The sequence below is a fragment of the Neovison vison genome, chromosome 10, assembly GCF_020171115.1.
Source record: "Neovison vison isolate M4711 chromosome 10, ASM_NN_V1, whole genome shotgun sequence".
NCBI lineage: Eukaryota > Metazoa > Chordata > Mammalia > Carnivora > Mustelidae > Neogale > Neogale vison.
The window spans coordinates 72,120,028-72,137,639 of NC_058100.1; the positions used below are offsets into that span (position 1 = coordinate 72,120,028).

Genomic DNA, 17,612 nt, shown 5'->3' on the forward strand with positions numbered 1-17,612 from the left:
CTGCTGCCATCTAGTGTGAATCTTGGGGATGACACCTGAGCGGAGGCAGGCAGAAAGAGCTCTCTGGTGGTCACCTGGGTCCTGAGAGCTGCCGGCTGGGAATGTGGTGAGACGTGATGGGGGGCCTCTCACACCCCAAATGGACAGCCTTCTCACCTGGCTCAGACCTCTGCGTGCCTTACGCTACCCTCTCCTCGTGGCTTCCCCACCTCCCCTGTTTCAATCAACAGGGTGCTTAGAGAGGCACTGTAAGTCACAGTACTCGGGACAGTGGAGTGCAAACCAGATTTATTTTGCAAGTAAAAGAGGCAGCCCAGGAGAGCCAGGACAAAAGGAAGCAAGGCTGAGAGGTCTGGGGGATTGCAGCCCCCCTCCCCCAGGAGAGCTGGGAAGGCAGGCCGTGGAGTGACCCTGGGCCCTGGCCTGGGTGGTGGCTGAGGCTCTAGGGGTCTCTGGCGCTCATCTCCACGTGCAGCATTTGCAGGAGGAGCTGAACACCAGGCTCTGTGGGCAACTCTGCTGGAACAGCCTCCCCCCTGCACAGGTGTAGAAGCTGCTCCGGTCCTGAGGGTTAGGGTAGAGCCCGTCGGCTTTGCCTTGGCAGAAGGTGTCCTGTTTGAGGCCGGGGCCATGCTCAGGTTGAGAAGGCCGGCCTGGTATGGGGACTTCAGGTTCTATGGTGCCTGAAGGCATAGAGGGAAGACCTGGGGAGAGAGGGAAGATTCAGCCAGGTCTCCTCCAAGGGATCCCAACCCACAGGCAGAGAGCGGCCAGGTGCCTCAGGTGGAGAACAGCCTGACAGCAGCCATGCCCTGAGGCACTGCTCAGCGGGACACGTGGGGGCAGGCCGCGGGCAAGAGGCCATCAACAGCCATCTCCTATCTGCACAGACCAGCAAGGACCACCGGGGGTCTCGCACTGCAGGCTGAGGGCAAACTTTCCCTTTAAAAGGAGAGGAGCGAGCTGCGGTTCCCGGGCTGAGGGCCCCCAGAGGGAAGCCCCAGTTACCAACACTCCCAAAGGGCATTGCCACAGTCAGAAAGGGGAAGAAGAGTCTGGAAAGAGAATGGTTTCAACAGTTTCCTTAGCCCCTGGAGCGCATGAAATTTGGGAAATTGCAATACTGGGCAGAGTTGTTTCCTCAGAAGGAGGCAGGACCTGCAGCTCACAGAGTGGGTGTTGGTACCCTAGCCACGGATTCTGCCTCTGCCCCCGGCTCTTTACTCACTCAGCTCCAGCTGCAGTGCCTTGATGAGGGGGTAGTGGCCCTGGTTACAGAAGAAGCCAGCGAAGTCGTCCATGTCCATTGCCCAAACCATGGCCCCGCCCAGGCCCTTCTGCTTCAGGTAGCTGGCCTGTGTGGGGAGCAAGGTACAGGTGGCGGAGCCCGGGGCAGCCTGGGCAGGCCGCCCCACAGTCCCTCCTCTGGCTTCCTCACTGAGACGGGGCTCTTGTTTCCAGCACCCCCAGGCCAGGAGCGGTCCAGGCTTCCGGACACAGGCCCAGGCTGGAAGCCCAGGAGACTGAGACCTGATCCCCACTGGGCACAAGTCATTCTGGAATCCTCCCATCTCAGCAGGAGTTTGGCCTGGGATGGGGGTGAGGGTGGAGGTATGAGAAGTGGGTGTGTGTGGACTTCCCTAGGTTGGAAGCTTTAACATCTCCATCTTTCCTGGGCTGAGCTGCTATGTTTGGGGGCATTGCCTGCTGGTTGTGATGAATCCAGTAACCATAGGGACGACAAAGCTTCCTCAGAAATCTGATCAATTTCCTATCTTCAGGTCTTTGTCCTCCCTTAAGGGCCTTCTCTCCCCCACTAGATCCCCAACTCGTCCCCGGGAAAGGGTTGTGTGTTCTCTTAAGGGGCTTCCCTATCCCCCTAAGCCTGCCAGAGGTCGGGGGATGCCCTGGTGTGAGGCAGGGGCTGGAAGGTAGGGCAGGTTTGAGGCCCAAGCACCTTCTCTGCTTTCAGACTTTACCAAAGATCCTTGCGTCATGACCCCTTCTCCTGTCTCCTCCAGCTGGGATCACACTCCCTGCTCAATTCTTCCAGAGCCCTTGATCTACTCCTCTAGGAAGACCTGCCATTCCCTGCATCGGAAGGGAAGTGATTTGTCCAGAAGGCACCCTGCGGTGCCTCTATAGGAGGTCACGATCTCATGGGGGAGAGAGTCATGGAGACACATAAATGCAGGGGTGGGGTAACTGGGTGATAGACCTTGGGGGGGGGGCATGTGATATAAAGAGCACTGGACATTGTATAAGACTAATGAATCACAGACCTGTACCTCTGAAACCAACATTTTATGTTACTCAATTGAATTTAAATTTTAAAATGTCAAAAAAAAATGAAAGAAATACATAAATGCACTCTTTTTCAGCCACTGATATTGAGCAAGAGTCGGTTGGGGTGGGTCATATAAGGAAACCAAAAAGTCTATACTCTGAACATACACCAAATACTGTCAATGAGCTGAATAAAAGGATACACCTCACTGTATATACTTCCCCTATCCCTATGTCTGTAGAATTTGTATTTTGTTGAATACAAATGCAAGTATGTCATAAAATACAAATTCTTTCCAGGGCGGTACTCATGGTAGAGCGACTTTTTGTGATCGCGTCTTTTCTTAATCAATAGGTGGTAAAAATGTAAAATGCTATCACGAGAAGGTTTGTGACATGTTGAGATATTTTAAAGGAGACTTCTCTTTGAAGAGGTTCTGAATGCTACCGTTCTGTGCTATTGACAGCCTCGGGCCCACCCAGGTCCACCCCCTCCCAGCAGGGCTGGGTCTCACCTTGGTTTTGAAGCTCTCCACGTCATCGAAACCCACCCACTGGTTGCCCTGCAATGCATAGGGCACCTTCTGGTCCTTGATTCTGTGCTGAGTGGCCCCCTTCCAGGAGCAGACCTGTAGGAGCAGAGGGCAGAGCTGGGGAGCCTGGGGAGGAGGGACCTGTGCCTCCTTGGCCAAGAGGAGACCAGAGAGTGGAAAACTCCTGTCTGAGGGAACCTGCGGGACCTAGGAGGTTCTAGATTGAATGACCTAGAACCCTGGATTCAACGAGGCACTGGGGTTTAACGATGATATAAAATGACAGATAGGGATGGAATTCGCCAGGCCAGAATTCACTTTGCCTGGCATCCTCATTTAGAAACTATGGGAGAAGCAGTAGCCCCCCACCCCACCCCATATGAGGGGTGGCTGTGGATTGTCCTACCTCATAGTAAGCCAGTAGCCCTCCCTCTCTGGTGAAGGGGCCAGGGGTTCCAGGCCCCGTGGTTGGGGCCCCCACTCCAGTGTCTGATAGGGAGGCCAGGGTGAAGGAGCGTCCGTAGGTGGGCATGCCAAAGATCAGTTTGTTGGCAGGGGTCCCCTTCTGCAGCCACAGCTGCACGGCGGAGTCCTGATGAGGGATGAGGAGGGGTAGGGTTAACTCACTTTGCCTTTGACCTGGTTCTGGCTGTCCAAAGCCAGGAGCTTCAGAGGAACATCACAGGCCTTAGTAGTGTTCCAAGCCTGTCCTGTCTTCTGTAGGTCCTGTCTTAGATCTTTGACCCCAAAGAGAGAGAAGCCGCATGGCACTCTGGCCGACAAGCATGAGCTTTGTAGTCTGACAACCATTTACAGAGCCAATATTTAGGGATGACCCGCCCACCCCGCCCCGGGAACCGGGCTAGATGCTCGGGATGCGTCAATGCGCAAAGCGGCCAAGATCCCGGCCTCGGTCAGCCGCTTCACTACTTCACTTTGCTGAGCCTCAGGCTTCCTGTCCATAACATGAAAACAATTAAAATTGCAAGAATTGCAAGATATGGCGCAGCTAGAAGGTCCAGCAAAATGCAGCCAGGGGAAGCTGTGATCCCGCTTGAGCTCACAGTCATTTGAAGTTCCACCCAGTATGGGAGCCGGGAACCTGGTCTCCTTTATCTCTATGTCCCTCGTGCCTAGAACAGTGCTCAACACTTGGGTGCTCCAACAGGAAGAACCAACGAGTACACGACATCCTCACATGTCCCCGCCAGGACTTTCTCCCTCACGCATGACTTGACGTGACACCCCCTGCCTGTGACATGCAGAGGTACCCAGTCTAAGGATTTGGGATAAATGAATAGGGAAGACCCCGCCCCCAGGTCAGGATTACAGGCTCGCTTCCCCCAGGAAGCCGCACCGTTCAAATCCAAGTCCTCCTGTCACTCCGTCCCCTCCTAGCACTCAAGGAAGGGACACTTCTCACTAAATGCATCTGTATTTCTTTCTTTCTGCTGGTCTACATGATTTATCTCTGATCAGACTGGAGCTTTCTGAAGGCAGAGGGTGGGCCCCCCTGCTGAGCTCTATGGCACTTTGTGCACGTTTGGAAAAGTCACTCTGTGGCCAGAAGCAGTCATGGACACACAGTACAGAGAGCAGAAGGCCTCCTCGTAAGAGGAGAAGGGCCTTCCTTCCCCTACGTGGATCGAAGGCACACGGCCTGGACAGCACAGTGCTGGTGGGACTTCCGGGCCCTCGACTCTCAGCTGAATGTCTCTGGGTATTTCCCTGCTGGGCTGGGCTGGCTTCCCCCCGGGACCTGCACAGTTTTCCAAATGGGGGTGCAGGGGCTGGGCTCAGTGTGAACTATGGATGCCTGACTCAAATACCCAAAGATGTGACCCTTATTTGTGAAAGAGCCTCAGAAGTCGAAGATGTTCTATCCTAGCTGATACACTGGGATGTGGGCTCCCCAAAATTAAAAAGCATTTTTATTTAGGGTGTTTTTGTTTGTCTGTTTATTTTGAATAGAAACAATTCGGTTGTTCTTAACTTTTTAAAAAATGTAGAGTGGGCTTATAAACAACCCTCTGGGCTGCTCCACCAGGGTGAGCCCGGCAGGAAGCCTTCACCCACCCCAGCCTGAAACCAAACCTGCTCTTTCCAGGGTCTGGGGTGGGGGAGGAGGAGGCCCAACCCCGAGGGATATCTGCTGATGTGTTATTAGCTTGGGAAAGCTTCCGTCTCCGAAAGCACCTTCCAGAAGGTCAATCAGAGTGACCAGGAGGGAAAGTTTACCCATGGTCTTAAAGAAAATGCGATGGGGGATGTGAAGAAAGTGAGAAGTCATTTTTGTAGGACATTGAAGGTCAAAGACAGCCCCCCAACGAGTCACTGCTTTGTTTGATGTCGTTAAATTGGTTTGCTGTGTCTCCTATCAGCCAGGAGGCTAAACAGAACAGGAGTAAGGTTTCCCCTCAGCATTTGCACAGGAGGAGAAAAGAAACAAGCAAAGGAAGGGAAAGTCCCAGCAACTCTGTGCTATTGGTTATCCTGCTTTTGTTTCCATTAGGGCCTCAAACTGGGGGCGCCAGGGGGGCTCAGTCAGTTAAGCTCTGTCTTTGGCTCAGGTCAGGATCCCAGGGTCCTGGGATCAGGCTCCCAGCTCAGCGGGGAGTCTCTTCTCCCTCTCCCTCTGTCCCTCACCACCACCCGGCCCAGGCTCCTGCTTTCTCGCAAATAAATAAATAAATAAATAAAATCTTAAAAAAAAAAAAAAAGCCACCTGACTGGCCTGGGGATGAGGAGTCCTGCCTCCCCACTGCAGCCACTCACCACGTTCAATTCGGCTGCTGCCCCGCTCTCCCCCCGCCTCTTGTAGAGGGGGCTGTTGTGTCCGGTGGTCTTCTCAAAAGAGCCATGGAAGTCATAAGCCATGAGGCTAAGAAAGTCCAGGTTCCTGCAGGAGGTGTAGGGAGAAGGGTGAGGGGCTAGCGAGCAACCCCTCCTTGCTCCTTCTTGCCCTCCCTGTGGGGCCAAGGACAGGCCCTCATGGTAAGACACAGGGGTACAGGGTCACCCCCGGTCTGTAAGAGGTGATTAGACAGCACTGCCTTGTTCCCCCCAAGCTCCCAGTACTGAGGTCATTGTCATTCACACTGTGGGGTTAGCAACTCCCATCTCTGGCATCCCTCCACCAGTACGCTCAGGACACCTCGTGCTTTCACCATTTTGGAGGGACATCTAGCTCAGTGTTGCTCAAATTTTTGTGTGCCCACGAATCACCTGGGAACCTCATCCGAACACAGGCCCTACTTTAGGAGGCCCGTGGTAGGGTCAGAGATTCCGCGTCTCTAACAGGCACGCGGGTGCACACGCAGCACGTCAGCGTGCAGGAATCAAGATGACTCATCCTCTGGCCTTCACACTTGCCCTCCCAGGGTACTTGATGTTAAGACTGAGTTTCCAAGGAAAAGGGCAAGGATTCCGAAAGAGAGCATCAGGACCCTGGAGTAGCAGACAGGGGGAGCAGATCCTTCCTGGGTCCGCTGCTGGAGGGGCCGGTCTTTTCCAGAACAACACCTCGCAGGTGAGCACCTGCTCTCCTCCTGGGGCAGCTCAGCTTCGGAGTGCGCGGGTTCCATACCATATGCCTGAGACTCACTGAGCAATTTTGTCCACCTCGTATCCGGCATCTATGTTCGTTCTGCCGGCTGGGACGGCTGCGCTCAGAAGAAGGCGTTCCTTCCCCGAAGTCTGGGCTTCCTGTTGGAAGGCTTTGGCCAGGTCCTGCAGGGGGAGCTCAGGGTGAGCCCAGAGGCAGGGACCAGATAGGTCCCTGGGGGCCCCAAGCAGATGTTCCCCTTTGGGAGTCTGAAAACTGACCGCAGGGCTGGTCTGTGCTATGCTAACACACAAGACAGCAGGCCCTGGGGACAGAGCAGCACTCATGTGTCCCCTGAGGCTGTCCATCTGGGCCCCCCTGGCCAGCAGGCTGACCCCCTCCCCCGCCCAGCCACACCTGCACCAGGGCTGTGAAGCGCTGCTTGTCTGAAGGAGGGCTCCCCCGGCTTCCTGGGTACTCCCAGTCAAGGTCAAGGCCATCAAAACCATGATTGCGCAGAAACTTAATGGCTGAGTTGACAAAGATCTGACGGTTGCTGGCTGTCGCCACCATATCTGTGAACCTGTGGGGTGATGAAGGGCTTTGTGGGCCTGCCTTGCTGACAGGGGGGCCTCTCTCCCTCAGACACAAGCGAGAAACTCCTCTGGGTATTGGTGGTCCTCCATTGGGCCGGGGCGGGGGGGGGGGCATGCTGGGAGGGCTGCGTCAGAAGCCTGCTGCAATGTTGGCCCTGGAGCTATCAGCCTGGCCTTGGAAAAGAGACGATCTGAAGTGTGTCCTGTGCCCAGGGCACACTGACTTGTCTGGAGCTTTGCCTCCCTAATTTCCTCCACCAGCCTGCTGCCATGTCCTTGCTCAGGGAACTGTCCTACCCTGAATCGGAGCTAGCTGTCACCCCAGTGGGGAGGTTTAGAAAAGAAGAAAGATGAGTTTCTAAATTGAACGGGGAGAGTACAGCAAGGTTAGTGAGGATCTGGGCAACCCGAGAGCCGGCTGCTCTGTCCCTGGTCGGTTCACATGGTCATTTTCTTAAAACTCGCATATGTAAAAGGCTTGTGCTATTACCAGATCAGAGCTCCTCGAAATCCCGTGCTGCCTGAGGAACCCCCTCCCCCACATCCTCCTGACTGCCAGGATCCCTCTAAGAAGTGTCTCAAGGTTATAGACTAATCTTATTTTAGTTGGTTTTCTATTGATTTATTAATTTAATTAATTAGTTCTGAAGTGGGATCCACGTGCCAGGATCCCCAGGCTAAGAACCCCTTATTCCAGTAAAAAATCTGCATATATACAGTATTTGGGGAAGGTGGGCCATAAATTTCATTGGGTTTTCAAAAGGACCCATGATCCAGAAAGTTTTAGAAATGGGATGTCTGGGTGGCTCAGTTGGTTAAGTGTCTGCCTTCAGCTCAGGTCATGATCCTGGGGTCCTGGGATCAAGCCCCAAATTGGGCTCTTTGCTCAGTGGGAAGCTTGCTTCTTCCTTTGTCTGCCACTCCCCTTGCTTGTGCTTTCATTCTCTCTCTCTCTAACAAATAAATAAATAAATAAAATCTTTAAAAACACACACACAAAGTTTTAGAAAGAATAGTTTAGAACTTTGAGAACCTTGTATTCTGGACTTTCTAGGAAATGTCTAGGTTCAAATACCTCATTCTGTTATCTCTATAATTCCTCAAAAATGTCCTAGAAATGCCAGTATTTTTGGCAGCTAAGCTCGCTCTCACAAACGGCCTTTGACACCCAGAAGTGGAACAAAAATTCTCAGATACGGTATCCTGTTTTAGAGCTCAGAAAATATAGACACTCTGTGTTCCCTGGGATTAGTTAGGACTCTCCCTTGACCCATTTCTTGGAGGAAGAGACTGAGAACTGGAATGGGGTCAGAATCTGTCCTGTGCTGCTGGCAAGGCTGGGTGTATAACAAACATTCGGGAGCTCAGCCTCCTCCACGGCCCTCCCAGGGAGGTACCAAGAGCCTAAGAGGAAGGTCAGCCACCAGACTCCAGTCTCCCCTCCCGACCCCCTCGCTCTGATTACACTTCAGCCTGGTCTGATTCCCTGACCAGGGCTCTCTCTTGCCAGTGAGGCAGGTCCCCACCCAGTGGCTCTGCCACACAGGTGCCCACGGCCAACTCACTTCTGGGTGCCGAAGTTCCAGCCCCCGATGGCAAGCAGTGTCTTCAGCTTGGGATTCCTAGGAAAGACAACACATGCTGGTATTTACAGATTTTAACACCCAGCCAGGTTTTGGGGCTCACCTCACTGATGGAGAAAGCAAGGGGTGGTAGGTGTTCTGATGGGCACTGATGGGGTGGGGGTTGTGTAAGTCCCTATGCACAGCTCTAGATTGCGAAAGAAAAGGCATGTTCCTGCCTTCAAGGGCTCCTATCTCGCTGGGGAGATAGACACACAAAGAACTCAGAAATGAGAGATCAGGTGGATCCACAGAAAGGCTTTGTCAAAGTGGGGATGATGCTTGAGCTAGAGGATGGATAGACTTTAGGAGGAAGAAGGGCCTGCATTCCCAGCAGAGGGAAGCAGTTTCCCAACCCAGAGCCCACGTAGACTTAAACTGAAAGGGGCCTTAAGGAGTCCCTGTCTATGCCTACCTCTTCCACATAAGCACGGGAAAGCCCAGAGAGGTGATGTGACTGCCCAAAGCCACACAGCAGGTCTATAGCCTAACTGCAGTGCTGGGGAAGATTTCTGGCTCTGAGAGGAGGTACCTGGCTTCTCTGCTTCCCATCCCCCTCCACAGCAGCTCACATTTTCTTCAGGCCGTTGAACTCCTGGTATAACACCTCGTCATTCCACTCTATAGGACTGAGCTGGTGATTGTTCATGCTGGCAAAGGCGTAGATGAGGTGGGTGCACAGGTTTGGGTCCACATCCTTGGGTAAGAAGCGAGCGGCCCCCTGTCTGTACTGGGCCCAGTTGGTGAAGTAGCAAACCAGCTTTGCGGCAGAGCCTGGCCATTGGGGACAAAAAGAAGAAATGGCGGTCATAAAGGTCCACTGAGGACTGGCATCTTCCACCCAGGGCAGAACCTACATAATGTGAGAGACTCTGGACCGGCTGAAGGCAGGGAGGCAGAACTTTGAAAATGCAGCATGGAATACTTCAGAAGTTTCATTCAAACGCAAACACATGAAGTAGCAGGAAAGAGGGCCCAGTTACATGCTTGCATTCATGTTTTAGTCTTGCTTTAAAAAGTTTTATTTCTTGCAGAGAATCTAGGTTTATTAATATCGCTGATAAGGTTCTAATGAAGAGCTTATTTAATCTAGGAAAAGGTGGGGCACGTGGGTGGCTCAGTTATTAAGCGGCTGCCTTCGGCTCAGGTCATGATCCCAGGGTCCTGGGATCAAGTCCCGCATCGGGCTCCCTGCTCAGAGGGAAGCCTGCTTCTTCCTCTCCCACGCCCCCTGCTGTGTTCCCTCTCTCACTGTGTCTCTCTCTGTCAAATAAATAAATAAAAGCTTTAAAAAATTAATCTAGGAAAAGGCAGCTTATTTTTGGAATCCCCAGAAAGTTTGGGAACTTTGGGGGAGGGATGCCTGTTTCTAGGGGGTTGGTCTAGCAGTCACGGCCCCCACAGAGGCCAGCGTTATGCTAGGTTGACCAGATAACCTGACAGGGAGAAGGCTACTCCCTCTTCAGCTCTGGCCCAGGGCCCCCATTGGAAAATGACTGTGTGGTCTCTGAGGTCTCTTCCAGAACTTGTGGTCTATGAGGGTATGGTTTGCACGAGCCAACATTTTATGCCACGGACGGCGGAATCATGGGTTTGTACTAGAGCACATCTATGGCCAGTGTCTAGACCCTAGGACTTCCTTTAGCCCCGACAGGGTCTCTCTGCAGTCCCCTTTGGCTTCTAAGTGGCTAGTGAGAGGTCAGGCGAGGGAGAAGAGGGTGCAAAGTGTCTACAGAGCATGAGGGGCTGTCTGGGACTCCCCTGGGCAGACGGGTAGCTCCCAAAGGAGAAGTTGGAGTCCTTGGGGGGTCACCAGCTCTAGCCAGAGGCCATGCAGGAGTAGAACTTGCCAGTGGGTACTGGAAGTGTAGCCTGCACTGATGTAGGGGGAGTACTGGTGAACTCCTCAGAGCAAAGGGTTAACCCGGGGAACAATACATCCTAGGACTATCTAGGAGGAAGCATGGAGGTTCTTCTTACATCATATCTTGTTATATCAAATATCGCGCATGGATTTTTGTACTATAGTGGCAATAAAATGCAGTGGTTAAAAGCAGGGTCTCTGGAATTCTAATGCCTGGGCTGAAATCCCAGCTCTGCCACCTTCCAGCCAGGTTACTCAGCTTCCTGCTCCAAACCATGAGAATGATCATGGTTTCTACCTCAAAGGACTGTTGTATGAAGAAAGAGTAAATATCTTATATTAAATACTCAGAACAGTGCTAGCGGACAGCAAGCTCTATTCTAAGTGCTTTACATGTATTACCCCTTCCTTCACACAAGACTCTTAATATATACACCAGACCATAAGCCCAGAGTAACTTGGACTGAAGCTTTTAGGGAAATCTTCAACCTTTCTTCCCCACGTTTGTTTTTTCTGTGGCTCCTGGCTGTTGCCTCCTGTGAGAGGAGGAGGACAGACGTTTGTCTAACGTCACAGCCCAGCCTCAAGATGAGGGTCTGAGAAACCAGCATTCCTGGAGCCGCTGACGCCCAAGGAGTGGGGTGCGAAGGGAACCCCAGAATCCTAGTTGCTGAGCATCCTCCGGAGATCTCTCACCTGTGTGAGATGGGAAGAGGTCCCCGAGCCCTATATGCCATCAGGCCAACAGAAACAGGAGTGAGTGGGACCAGGCGGAGCTAAGGGGCTGGGGCATGGAGCTGGGTGAGACTTGGGCTCCTTACCTCCAGTAGCTCACCGCCTGGTCAGGGAGACATCGACACTGATCATTAGCAACACTGATGTACACATAGGGAAATGTGTTCAGCTCTGTGAGAGCACAGAGGTTGCAGCAAGGGACCTCAGGGAAGACCTGAGAGAGCTTGACAGTGAAGCTGGCCCCAGGGACACGCAGTTCAGCTAGTGGGTAAGGAGCTAAGAACCTGTTCCTGGCACAAGGACACCTGTAGGGGTCTGACCTTTGGAGGAGAGGCCCCACGGAAATCTGGCAAGAGCTCTCAATGTGGGGTGGGGGTCGGGGTGTGGAGTGAGTAGGGAGGGGAGCAGAGGGAAGGGGCTGAGGGAACCCAGGGCTAGCCTCAAGAAGGTGCCGCTTACCCTCCCCTTCCAAAAAAAAGGGGTGTCCAACTCTTGATCTCAGCTCAGGTCTCGATCTCAGGGTTGTGAGTTCAAGCCCCGTGTTGGGCTCCACGCTGGGTGTGGAGCCTACTTCAAACAAACAACAATCAAAGAAACAACAAAACTGCAAAGAAGACTCCACTCACCCCATTGGATTGTCAGCAGAACCATCAAACCTAAGGCGGCACAAGAGAGAAGGCGGAGGTTAACTGGTCATTCGTATTTTTCCTGGACCCTGTCTGCTTCTTGAAGCCTGGGGGGTAGGGGTGGTCAGAGAGGGGTAGGCAAAGGACGGTTTTCTCTGAATCACACTTCTGTCCAAAAGCGACCCAGGAGGGTACTGGGTCCATCCCTTCACCCCGGCCAGATGGCAGGGGCCCCTCCCTGGCCTGGACGAGCCCCAGAGCTGATGGAAGTTTCTATGAGGGAAGACGGTTCGTCCCTAGAGCCGTCAGTGGAGAGTGGACTGTATTTAGGAAGATTCTAGGAAAACCCCTGACTCGTGAGGTTTCAGAGAGAATGTTTCTCTTTTGGAGCAAGCAGAAAACCTGTCCTGGGGCTGTTACGAGCCAGTGTGGAAGGGCTAGGCCAGAGACACCGTCTCTCCGTGCGGCCTCTGTGCCTCTGCTCACCTCCACGAGTTTCCTACTTTGTGCTGCTTTCCCGACGCACCTCACAAGAGCTTGGTTGAATTACCAGCATCCTTGGAGACCTCAGGCCCAGCAGGACTCCTTTAGAAAGATTTATTTCACCTTTCTGGTGACCCTGAATGTTTCTGTTATCTTAATAGAACCTATGTGAACACTTGCAAGGACTCCCAAGGTCGTGGCTCCCGGGCTGTCCTCTTTCTTACGGAACAACCAGCACAGGGTTGAATCCTTGTGGGAAGAATCCATTGCCAGTGGAAATCCCTTGAAAAAGGTCAAACACAGAAGCCTAAGAACATGGAAAGAGAAAACCACCCACTGCCGTGGTGTTCACTAACTCTGGGCTTGCAGGACAGGAGGAGGAAAAGTCCATTTCAGCCCATTGAGAAAAGCCTTTTCTTGCAGCACAAAGACTCTTGGATTGAAAGAGCCCAGGGGGACCCCACAGGAATGGAATGACCCTCTGAAGTTCTCCCGAATGTTCCTGCTTCCTTGCAGACAGCACCAAAAAGCCACCTAATAGCTACATTCTCACCTCCTCACAGCTGCCCGTGCCCAGCCCACTCTCCCAGACAGTGCCCACTCACCTGCCCAGGCCATGGACCGTGCCATGGTGCTGGCTTGGCTCAGACTCCAGCCAGTGCCACCGGCTTGCTAGACCTTCTCTCCTTTTATCGGGCTGCACTGTTCCACTGAAGCCTGGAGTGTTGAAATCAGGGGGTGGCGGAGGCGGGAGAGGGGAGCTGGGGTGTGGCGTGAAGGGCTAGGGTGTCACATATCGTGGATTGGGCAAACCTAACACAATGGCCTTTAGCAATTCTTAGTTCTCTGGCACAATCACAGAGTGTAAACTGGGCCCTTGGCATGATCCAACTGCGCGGGTCGAGAGAGGGAAGCAGGAAGTGATTCTAAGCATCCTGCTGGATCAGCCTGGTTCTGATTTCCTTGGTGCGGGGTTGATGAAGACCGTGAGTGACCTATTGCTTAATGGGCTTAGGGGGTGGGGCGCGAAGAGGAGTGATTCACAGGTCAGGGAAGCTGGACGCCCGACCAGCCTGGTGGTTCCTTCTCCACTGTTCCCTCTGGAATTCCCTTGCCCTCCCTGTAAGATGGTGGGGTTGCAAATATAATGTGTATTTCATGAAAATCTTATTTTGTGACCCTCCAAGCCTAGGAATACATTTTATCTCCACTGATTGAGAAAAATATCTAATGACAAACAGCAACTATGAGCTTGTAGGAGTTTTAAATGTCTTGGTTTTCTTTGTCTTTTTTTTCTTTTTTTTTAAAGTAAGCTCTATGCCCACCCTGAGCTGACACACCACCCCAAGATCAAAAGTCACACACTCCACTGGCTGAGCCAGCCAGGTGCCCCTTAAATGCCTTGTTTCCTATAAATTATATATATATTAATTTCTTACGGCTGCTGTCACATATTCCCACAAACTGGGGAGGCTTAAAACAACAGAAAGTCATTCTCGGTGGTAGAGGCCAGAAGTCTGAAAGCGAGGTGTGGGCAGGGCCCTCCGTCCTCTGAAGTTTCTAAAGAAGAATCTTCCCTTGCACTTTCCAGATTCTGACAGCTTCTGGTGTTCCGTGGCTGGTGGTAGCATCACTTTGCCTTCTGCCTCATGGCCTTTCCCCTGTGTCTTCTGTGTCTCTTCTGTCACCTCTTAGTAAGATACTTGCCATTGGATCTGGGGCTCACCCTAACCCAGGATGATCTCATCTTGAGATTCACACCTTAATTACACCTGCAAAGACCCTTATGCCAAATAAGGTCACATTCTGAGGTTCTTTCTTTTTTTGGGGGGGGGGTATGGGGAGGAGGACTGTTCAACCCACTATAGGATCTAGCCATGTCTGTGCTATTTATTGTGTCTGCAGGCAATGTCTGGTGTGTGCATGAACTTTAGCGTCCCAGGCGAAACATGGCCAATTTTAGGTGATCCGATCTTTGGCCCTTGACCTTAACTTGAGTGCCCTGGCCGGCTGGGTGGGAATGTCCGGTGGGAGCAGGATCTGGGGTTAAGTTGCTTCGATTTTAATCCCCACTCTGCCATTTCCTATCTGCACAGCTTCGAGCCATTTCCTTACATTCTCTGAGCTCCAGTTTCTTCATCTATAAACTGAAATCCGCAGAGGATCGCTGGGGGAAGGCACTGCATGCTGGCAGCTCTTCTTACTCCCAATTCTGCCCAGTCTCTGGGTGTGTCAGAGCTCAGGGCCCCGGTAACCTCTGTGAGGTCCCTGAGAGGGTGGGACCGCGTTACCCGGATGGGCAGGCCCTGCCACAGCCACTGCCTCTTTTTTGGTCATTTCTGTTCCCTTCACTTGGGGATCCTGCAAAGGAGTTCAGGGCCCCCTGAGATCAGCAGAGGCCCTCAGCTCCTGCATGTGAACAAGAAGGGGCGGGTGAACATGGGGGTGAAGACTGAATCTCCAGAGGGGCCGGTGGCCTCCTTCACTTGCCTGCCACCCCCACAAACGAAACTGACCCGTCAGCTTGGAGCTTTTCTGACTCAGCTTTCTGACCCCAAGAGGACCCTGCACTGTAGGGGCCCGGGGTTCTGAGTTGCTCCAAATACCCACCTGCTGCGACTCAGGTAGGGTCCCCACTCTACCCAGTAGCCCACCATTAACATCGCTACCCTGGTTAACGCAGCTGATCCTCCTTCTCCTTATCCTTTTTAATATTGTTTTCTTTGAATTTTTGTTCCAGACCCTTTCTTCAGAGGAAAATAAGCAGAAACCTAACATAGGAAACAAGCTCCTCCAAGTTCCTCTGGTAAAAATCTGGTGAGGGTCCGGGGCTCTGACCCTTGTCCTCTTAACACGAAGATCAGCCCCTCTCCACATCAGCTCCCAGGGCATCCCCTGCGGGGGAAGGGCTTGTCTTTGGTTGGGGACACTGACAAGTGCAGCTATGGGCCCTGTTTTGTAAAACCCAACAATACACATCATAAACTTTGAAATGCTAAAAGCACTTCCATTAAAATAAGTAATAAAGAAAGCTTGAAGGCTACCACCACTGTTGCTCGGCACTGTTTTAAAAATTGTGCCTATTCTAACGGCACCTGGGTAGCCCAGTCAGTGGAATGTCTGACTCTTGATTTCAGCTCAGGTCCTGATGTCAGGGTTGTGGGATCAAGCCCCGTGTTGGGCTCCACAATTGGTGGGGAGTCTGCTTTGGATTCTCTCTCTCCCTTTCTCTCTGCCACTCCTCATGCTCCTGCTCTCTCTCTCTCAAAGAAATAAAAATAAATAAATGTTTGGCTATTATACTAGTAAAAGGGGCAATTATATATAGTGTATGAATGATATAATTGCCAATAATTATAGATATGTTTGGATATCTGCAAAATCCTTCGATTTTTTAGACTGGAAAAAAATAGACCAGGAATAAAACAGAATTTGCTAGATTTAGGGTGAATATACAAAAATTTATAGCTTTTCTCTATATTAGAGAAACCATTTGCCCCTATAGAAATGGGGCAAATGTCTAATCTACAGAAGTGTCAAAAGCTATAAAATAGGGACGCCTGGGTGGCTCAGTTGGTTAAGCAGCTGCCTTCGGCTCAGGTCATGATCCCAGCATCCTGGGATCGAGTCCCACATCGGGCTCCTTGCTTGGCAGGGAGCCTGCTTCTCCCTCTGCCTCTGCCTGCCACTCTGTCTGCCTGTGCTTGCTCTCACTTCACTCTCTATGACAAACAAATAAAATTTAAAAAAAATCTTAAAAAAAGCTATAAAATACTTAGAACCAAATTTAATAATAAATTTGATACTAAAATCTATAAAACAGAGTACCTGGGTGGCTCAGTGGGTAAAGTGTCTGCCTTTGGCTCAGGTCATGATCTCAGGATCCTGGAATCGAGCCCCACATCGGGCTCTCTGCTCAGTGGGGAGCCTACTCCCCTCTCTCTCTCTACCTGCCTCTCTGCCTTCTTCTGATCTCGGTCTGTCAAATAAACAAATAAAATCTTTTAAAAAATAAAATCTATAAAACTTATTCCAGGACACAAACAAGATTCAAACATCTGCCTGCACAGGGAAATAATACCATTTTTTTAAAAAGTAAATTCTCCTTAGGGGACCTAGCTGTCTCAGTCAGTTAAAACACTTGCCTTTGGTTCAGGTCATGATCCCAGGGTCCTGGGATTGAGTTCTGTGTAGGGCAACCTGGTCAGTGGGGAGTCTGCTTTTCCCTCTGCCCCTACCCCTCCTTCCCACTCACATACTCTCTTTCTCTCTCAAATAAATAAATAAAATCTTTTTGAAAAAATGTCAATTCTCCTCAAGTTAAAAAAAAAAAGATAGTAATGATGAGGGACATACTATATATAACTTACTATAAATATGTTGGGATCGAGGCATGGAATTGGCTCCAGAGCAAACAAACAGATCTGAGCACATATGAAAACACATGTCCAACAAAGGCAATGTTTCCATTGGGCAGGAAAAACAGGCTTCCTAGATGTCAATGACTTAATTGTCTTAACAAATTGGAAAGAATCAAGGTTGGGCCCCACACACCATATATAGCAGTGAAGACAAGGGTAGGACAGAGGGGAGCCCTGGACATGAAGAGGGTGGCAGAACCCAGCCAGAGAGGTCAAGGGGAGGCCAGGGGGAGGGGTGCTAGGGCGGAGCTCTGAGAACTAGTGGGGTGGAAGGCAAAGAGAGAAAGGCAAGATGGTTCCGGCCAGCACATGGGATATTCAGCGATGGGTCTTCTCAGACAAAGCCACCCATCACACTGCAGCGACGGTGACAGAGCATGCCCTCAGCTGAGAAGCAGTGATCGAGGACAGCAGGCTGGGGTGATCTCTGGTAAGGGGCTCTGGGTGGGAAGGAACTGGACATGCAAGCTGGCAAGGAAGGAGCTGTGTTGCAATGATGTCTCAGGCCGCGTAGGGCATGCTCAAGGCTGACCTGATAGACCTGACCTAGACTGCAAAATATCAAGGAGTAGAAAGCTGCAGCCTGGAAATTGAGGCCTGGCAAGCAGAAGGCAGGACCATGTCCGGTGGACCTGGGGGAGGATCTTCCCAGGGACTGATCCAGAATACCCACCCGTGAGTTTCTAACTCAAGGAAGCAGGTCTCGGCCTCTAGGTCAGGGGGCCCATGTCTAAGCTGAAAGATCCCTGTTACTTTCAGCAAGCTGTCATCAACAGCACACCAGGCCTCTGCTCCTTGCCCTTGCCCTTCCTGGGGCAGCCTTCCTGGCCCCGCACATCTTATAGGGATCATCTGAGTCAAGGCTTGTCTCCTCCCCAGTCATGCTGTGTTCACACCAGCTC

General features: G+C 51.8%; 1 protein-coding gene across 3 annotated transcripts; it reads right to left on the reverse strand.

Moving 5' to 3' along the window:
• Positions 1-271: 271 nt before the first annotated feature.
• On the reverse strand, positions 272-13,008 carry CHIT1 (chitinase 1). 3 transcript variants are annotated; one of them, XM_044266340.1, is made up of 12 exons: positions 12,895-13,000; positions 12,333-12,571; positions 11,807-11,836; positions 9,154-9,355; positions 8,525-8,581; positions 6,781-6,946; positions 6,424-6,548; positions 5,595-5,718; positions 3,226-3,411; positions 2,802-2,915; positions 1,229-1,355; positions 272-704 (listed from the first exon to the last, which is right to left on the reverse strand). In XM_044266340.1, the coding sequence occupies exons 3-12, from the start codon at positions 11,829-11,831 to the stop codon at positions 460-462; spliced, it is 1,371 nt and encodes a 456-aa protein (XP_044122275.1). In that variant the 5' UTR covers positions 11,832-11,836; positions 12,333-12,571; positions 12,895-13,000; the 3' UTR covers positions 272-459. The 3 variants fall into 3 exon arrangements, with proteins under 3 accessions (XP_044122275.1, XP_044122274.1, XP_044122273.1); XM_044266339.1 differs by having other exon boundaries at positions 12,293-12,571; XM_044266338.1 differs by lacking the exon at positions 12,333-12,571 and having other exon boundaries at positions 12,895-13,008.
• Between the last annotated feature and the right edge of the window lie 4,604 nt (positions 13,009-17,612).